Here is a 7,500-nt window from a genome sequence, read left to right as displayed (position 1 = left end):
AAGCTGAGACACAGTCCCAGAAGAGATGAATCAGGTTTCGTGATGATTGTGGCAGAAAGAACAGTTTGGGTCTTGTTTTATTTTAATTTTTGTTAGAAAGAGGTTCGTCGGTAGAATTCTGTGCAGGAGTCTGTATTGAAAATTTATAAGTTTTAAAGTGCTTTTAGTGCATTTTGCAGCCACACAATAAGCGCTTATCCAGTCGGCAGTACACCCTTCATTAAGAACAATCCTATCATTCCATTTCAATTGGCTTTTGACAGGTGAAGTGCATTTAGTAGTGATAAGCTTCCCATATACAACTCTATTCACCTTATTACTTTTGGAAAATGCTTCGAGGAAAGAGTCTGACGTAACTGGGTCTTTAGATTCATTACCAGAGAAATTACTGTTATAAAGGTAACGGAGTGCAGAGATCAAACCGAAATACTTCAAGGGCTCTATTCGGATATTGTAGGCGTTTGAGAAATCTGGAAGGGAGAGGAAAGTGCGCGAGTCCTTCATTAAATGGGACACCTTCGAAATTCCTTGCAAGAAAATGTGTTTATAGTAGACCGGATTGTCGTTGATCCTGATGAGTGAGTTGTGCCATATGGGCAGTTCAAGGAATTGTTGCTTGGTTTTAATTTGGTTTTCGAAGTTTACTTCGGACCAAATTTGTACAATTTCTTGTAAAAATGGGTCTTTTACTGATATTGTTTTTAGAGTGTCATGTCTGTTTAGATTACCAGTGAAGTGTAGACCTCCGCCGTATTTTCCGAGTTCGAGTTCAAAAAAATCCTTCCATTTTCCCCGGTTGGATTCGTCGAGGTATTTCTTGATCCAAGTGGTCTTAAGTGATTTGTTAAACGAAAAAATGTCGATCATTTTTAAACCGCCGCTTTCATAGTTATTTATCATGACACTTGGCTTAATCTTGTCACCTTTGTTGTTCCAAAGAAAGCTGTAGAAAATGCCATTTATTTCTTTAATAATTTTAGGGTTTGTCACCAGCGGTGCTAAGATTTAGGTTAGTTGTGACGCCGCTAAGCTTTTGATCACTTGGATTTTTCCCATGAAGGTTAACCGCTGATGTTTCCAACTGCTTAGGACATTGCTTATTTGGTCCTCTTCTCGGGGAAGAGTTTTTCCTTGTTACCTGCCATTGATCCGATCCATAAGGCTTCGGTCTTTCTATTGTTCAATGTAAGGCCAGACTCTCTTCCAAAATTTTAAATCGTATTAAGTGTAGCAGATAAAGATTCCTTTGTGCCATTAAGTATAAAAGTTGTATCGGCTGCATACTGGCTTATTTTGACTTCCGATTTTTTTTTTTAGTGAGGCCTTTGATTTCATTATTGAATCTGATTACTTTAGCTAGGATTTCAGCAGATAGGATAAAGAGATATGGCGAAAGAGGGCAGCCTTGCCTAACACCTCGTTGTAGTTCAAAGAAGCTGCTTGCCCGTCCATTGTTTTGAACACAGCTTTCAATCTTTTTGTAAAATGTTTGAATCCATTTTCTCAAAGAGGGGCCAAAGCCAAAGTATTGGAGCGTACGCTCGATAAAGGACCACTCGAGAGAGTCAAAACCTTTTTCAAAATCGATAAACATTAAAAGACCGGGGATATTATTTTCCGAAGCATAGTTTATAAATTATCAACTAATCTTATATTTTCTCCAATAAAACGTCCTTTTATGAAACCAGTCTGGTCATTGTTGATGAGTTTTGAAATGACAGACTTAATTCTGTTTGCAATAGCCTTCGCTGCTATTTTGTAGTCGCAGTTTAGGAGAGATAATGGGCGCCAATTTTTAATGAGGTGCGGTTCTGAGTCCTTTTTCGGTATAAGTTTAATGATTCCACGCCTCTGAGTAATCGAAAGGGTTCCAGTATCATATGCAAAGTTAAGCGCATTTATTAACAATGTAGATAACTCTTTCCAAAAAGTTTTATAGAACTCAGCCGGTAGTCCGTCAGACCCTGGTGTTTTTCCGTGATCCATACTTTTCAAAGCTTCTAGGCACTCTTTTTCTGTTAAAGGCCCTTCCCAACCCTCTGCCTCATTGTTGTCCAGGACCGTGTCGCTTTCGAGATGGAAAAATTCACTTTCGGCCGGTATTGCTTTTTTATTGGTCGTGTAAAGCTCTTTATAGAAGGTTTCACACTCGGCGAGAATTTTGCTATCAGATGTGACAAATTCATGCTCATTAATTTTGAGTTGATTAATTGTACCAAGTTTAAAGTGTCTTTTTTCAAGATTGAGAAAGTATTTTGTTTTCTTCTCACCTTCATTGTACCATTTAATTTTACACCTTAAAATAGCCCCTTGGGTGCGCCGCATTATTATCTCGTCTTGTTCACTTTTGCATATCTCAAGTTGTTCTTTTATATTTGTTTTTTGCAATTCACTAGCGGAGGGTTGTTCCAATTCTTTTTCTAATAAGGCGATTTTATCTTCTAAGTTTTGCTCTTTATGAATAGTATTGCGTTTTTTGGCCGACGCGAAACTAAGAGATTTCTCTCGCACTTTAAGCTTAATCATATCCCAAAGGAGAGAAGGGTTTACTGAATCATCATTTTCGTACTCTTCTTGTGTTTGTTGGATGATTAATTTTATCAGTTCGATATAATTCGTGTCTGCCAAAGAGATGTATTGAGTTTCCAAAATCCAGGGCCTCTTGGGTTTGAATGTAAAGAAATTTTTAAAATGATCATAGAATGATCTGTTTTAAAGCCCGGAAGGATGTCTGTTAAATTAACGTTGCCCAAAAAGCTCTGACTTATTAAGAAAAAATCGAGTCTGCAATGAATAGGTGTGAGGTTTCTTCTGAGCAATGTACTTCTTGCAACATGTAAATAGAATAATTTTTGGATCTCAGCCAATTGAAAGTTGCCTTCTTTTGTTACTATTCCCAAGGCCCCGCACATTGAGAGAAGCCACCGTGATTGTATTGCTATCCAGTTTGAATTAAGTCGGATGAAACAATGGTTCTCTGCGTTCCTTGATTGTTAAACAATATAACTTTTGTGACGAAGCTAGGGTACTTTGCATAGAATTCAAAAACATTGATTTCAGGATGTTTAGCGAAAAAATAGTACTTAGTATAAAAAAAAGTACCCAGATATATTAAGTAACAAGTAAATCGAGGCATGGAGTCGACATAGAGGTATGGCAAGCGAATTGATTTGGTGCAAAGCAAAAAAAATAAAATAAAAACATAAAAAGGTGCATTCAAGCAAAGGTATTACGAGTAGCTAAAAACAAAAACATTCACACAGAATATACACAGAAAAGGGAAAAAGAGAAATAAATATATAAAATTCCCTAAACAGACTGGATTTTGAGCAATCAGCAAACACAAAATGTATGAGTCTTAGTAACCGCTACAGAAAGGCAAAGCCGCCCTCCCTGCGAAAATTGATCAAATGGAAAACAAATAATAAAGCCTACTGAGAGTTACTCATCTGTTTCTTCTACTTCTTCTGCAACCTCCAAAAATTTGCCCCGGGGCCAGAATTTGCCGTTAATGAATAGTTTATCTGGTTGACTTCTGCTGAAGGACGCTTTTAGACCATTGCGCCGCGCTTTCTTTCGTGTTAGCATCTGCTCCCTTCTGCGTTTAACGATTTCTTGAGGGAGATCGTGGAACATTTGATATCCAGAGCCCTCGAGACGTCTTCCTAGGGCGAAAATCTCTTCAACATTTTTATAGCGGAGGAATCTGGCAATTATCGGCCGCGGACCAAGGGCATTGCGACCTCGATTGATACGATGGACTTGTTGAATTTCAACAGAACGTGCGTCGTGATAGCCAAGCTCTCGTTCCATAAATTCCCGTAAGATGTCTTCGGTATTTTCGTCCTGCTCTTCTGGAATAGAGAAGAATTTGACATTTTCTCGTCTTGAATAGGATTCCAAATAAAGATTTTTTGACAAAAGCTCGTCTATTTGTTCCTGTAGATTGTCTTCCTTCTCCGTTTGTTTGTTGAGGCTGTCAAGCTGTGTCTGCAGACCTTTAATCTTTTCACCATTTAAGCTGCATTTTTCTTTAACAACTTTGATGTCTTTCTTAGCCACTATCTCGAATTCTTCCAACTTTGCCGTCCTTGCTTTAAGATTGGCAACGTTAGATTCAATGTTTCTCACTGAGTTCTCGATAATGTCGAGTTTGTCGAGCCATGTAAGAATGGAGTTTAGTTTCTCGGAAAAGTCTCCAATCTTCTCTAGAGCTTCCATGAGCACGTCGTCGTTTGTCTTTTCCACGTGCGCGTCGTTGTCGTCAAAGCTTGTTCCCGCTTCTCTAAGCTTTTTAAGTTCTGGGGAAGTAGATATTTCTTCGCCAGAACTTGATGACGATCTTATTCTACTTTTTCTGAAGAAGTTGGATAATCCTTCAGCCATATGTTGTTAATATTGAGCATAAATATGGCGGACGGCTTACCGTGAGTTCTTCAGAGCGCCATTGCTCGACCCAGTCTCCGTTCAGCGACACTTGGCTGAACTGCAGAACTGTCGGGTACGGTAGAAAGGCTATATTGAGTGATATTTGAGTGATATATATTAATAGTCATTCCGCCGCCAAATATTTATCCGAAATGATATGCTCGAGCCCCTTCCCAGTACCGCTAACACGACGGATGTTCCGTTTACTTCTTGGTCTTGCGCATACCTACTTTGCTCTCTTTTGTCTCCAGATTAACTCTCTATTGTGAACGAAACGAAATCCGAATACTCTGTAATTTAAACAACTCAAGAATCCACTGAAATGCTCCTGATGGAATAAATCCGGAACATTTACGAATTCGACATCATTTACGCAAGTGTAACCGTAGCCTTAATTAATGGGATAATTTAACAATTTGTGATTTCAGTCGTATTTTGTTATGTGATACTACTGTAAGCTAAGTAGCGTATTTGACAAGTCGAATCCTTTTAAAAGTACGTGTTCTAAAAATGTGTAAATTGTTCACTCAGAAGAGTTTTGTTACTCGAAAAATTACCGATTTTACAAACATCAGGAGTTTGGCTCCTTTGCCCCAAAAATAATGTTGAAGTTGTCTGGCGAAAGACGCGTGGCTTCCTTTTGTTGATACAGTCGAACCTCCATTATCCGGATTTCTCGATTATCCGGACTTGGTCTTTGGGCCCACTTTTAAATTGACTATTTATTAGTCATTATCAAGATCCGTTGCCATATTCAATTTAAAATTACAGCGTTAAAAAGTGAACTAAAGGCGAGTGTTTTTCGTTTTAAAAAAGCAAATGCAGTGCTCGCACTCTTCCTAACTAATAAACAAATTTTGAATGAGTTATAATTGGCTTAGAGTTGCTTTGTTGTTAAGAGAAATTTCACACTCTATTGGCTCGTTCGGTGTGATATATAAGATACTATCAAAATCAGTAGAGTGGTAAATCTGCCGTTAAAATTTTGAAATGCGGACTGCAGAAAACTTATCACGTGATCCGCGAAAGAAGTCGTCACATGACATTAAAAAATTGTCACTGGGTTTCGTGTAAAGTGCGTTGGCGGATATGGCATTCAACAAGAAACACTGTTTCGGATCACATGACATTATTTTTCGGATCACATGACAATTTGTTTAAGATCTCGTGTTTAGAATCGAACCGCTTCTGATTCAAATTTCCAATGGCAGTTTTACCACTCTGCTGGTCTTGATAGTAAACAAGCTACTCGGTGGTCATATTGTTTTCCAAACGATTTGTAAACGTTTTGCTTCACGATTAAATGTCGCTTTCTCAATGTAATCGGTCTTTGTTCCTCAATAAGGTAGTGTTCTATTGGGATCAACCGTTTCAACCGCAACCGGTTTCGGTTATTAATTGAGGCGGTTGAGGTTTCCCAATAGCACACTTTTCCAACCGTTTTCGGTTGAAACGCGGTAACTCCTGGGAATAGTTATTACCAGACTTCTCAGCGTTGACAAGTTGAGGCCTGAAAGCAACACGGCAGGAGCCCGCGGCCAACTTTTTTCCTTGTACTTGTACATGTTCATTGCCGTGACTTTAACATCTTCACTTCCCACGGCCTGCTCCCGTCTGACCTTGTAGCTCAGTCGGTAGAGCGGCGGAGATCTAACCCGAAGGTCGTGAGTTCAATTCCCACCCTGGTCAGAGTTTTTCTCTGTCCTTGTGTGGGCCCATTTCCATCAGTAGGGCTAGCGCTCACATGGTTCATATGGGATAGAAATCTAGCACTTCACATTACCCTCTATTCAGTTAACTCTGTTTAAAAATATAAGTGCTACACGGCCAACGTTTGTATAAACGTAACCTTTCCTCCAACTTTAAATGGCCCGCGTAAACGACAGCGGTTGCTGCCAATGCTTTTTCAACCGTTTCAACGTAGTTTGATGCCGGCTGAAAAAGTTGAGCAACAAAACCAACCAAAAACGTTTTTTTCCCCAATAGAACACGAAAAAACCCAACCAACTCAACCAACTAAAAACGGTTGATCCCAATAGCACACGACCTAATATTCATACTTTCCAAACTTCGCCCAAATAACCGAGAATGAATCGATTCCCTATTGATCCAGTAGTCGGAGAGAAATAGGTACAGTTTCCTAGAAGGCATCAACGTACTGTACTCAAAACTCAAATTAGCGCCCGACGCGCTTATATGACTCTCTAAGTCGAGCGGGGAAATATGAATTTTTGGCCTCACAATGGCATTGCCTTTATTTCTAGTGAGTCCAGACTGTAACATAGTAATAGTAAAACCGTCATGGCAAATGTTGTTTTGCGTGTGAAACTTGAGGCTGAAACCAGTTTAAACTCTTATTGGAACGAGTGACAGTGTATCACGTAGCAGCAATGTTATGGTACCATAGGAAACAGCAATTATTGCTGTAAAAGATGCGATCACTATCGTGACGCAATAAATTACCGTGACAAAGAGATGGCACATATTTTGGCTTTAGTTGCTCGTATCTCAAAAACGGACCTTGGTGGCCCCATTTTGCCCCCAATTGCCGGAAAGTGATAAGCAAGGCAAGATGAAATTCTCTGCAACGTTGAAAAAAGTATGTAAAGCAGATTCAGAGCTACCTTTAAAAATCAAACAAGCAAAATATATATGATGGATCTGAATCCGCTCCACAGAATTTCTATAAACTTTGCAGAAAGTTTTATCTTGGCACAAAGCATGCGCGAAAGCGTTTACAGAAGCTTCAAACATGGCAAATCTAAAGGCGCGTTTACACGACAGAGGAAAAATGGCATGAGTCCGATAAAAAGTGGAACAGTTCCATTCATTTTTGTAAAGAAACAGTGAACTTTTATCCGTTCCGCTACGGGACCATAGGCGCCTATGGTCCCAGAGCGGAACGGATGAAAGTTCACTGTTTCTTTACAAAAATGATTGGAACCGTTCCACTTTTCATCGGACTCGTGCCATTTTTCCTCCATCGTGTAAACGCGCCTTAAATAACCTTCTTTAACCCTTTCTCTCCTAAGAGTGACACTTATAGATTTTAGTCTGTCTAACGCCAGACGA

At 39.3% G+C, this 7,500-nt stretch overlaps 1 protein-coding gene across 1 annotated transcript; it reads right to left on the bottom strand.

The window, feature by feature from the left end:
• Positions 1–3,441: 3,441 nt before the first annotated feature.
• On the bottom strand, positions 3,442–4,386 carry LOC138037229 (GRIP and coiled-coil domain-containing protein-like). The gene has a single exon (XM_068883202.1). It carries the CDS (start codon positions 4,384–4,386, stop codon positions 3,442–3,444), a length of 945 nt encoding a protein of 314 aa, XP_068739303.1.
• Positions 4,387–7,500: the final 3,114 nt, after the last annotated feature.

Source organism: Montipora capricornis, chromosome 2 (assembly GCF_036669925.1).
Source record: "Montipora capricornis isolate CH-2021 chromosome 2, ASM3666992v2, whole genome shotgun sequence".
In the NCBI taxonomy this organism is placed as follows: domain Eukaryota; kingdom Metazoa; phylum Cnidaria; class Anthozoa; order Scleractinia; family Acroporidae; genus Montipora; species Montipora capricornis.
The sequence above is the reverse complement of the archived record's forward strand: the minus strand, read 5'-3'. Positions and strand labels throughout refer to the sequence as shown.

Coding starts and splice junctions, on each gene's coding strand:
- LOC138037229 (XM_068883202.1), bottom strand. CDS start 4,386: ATGGCTGAAGGATTATCCAACTTCTTCAGAAAAAGTAGAATAAGATCG.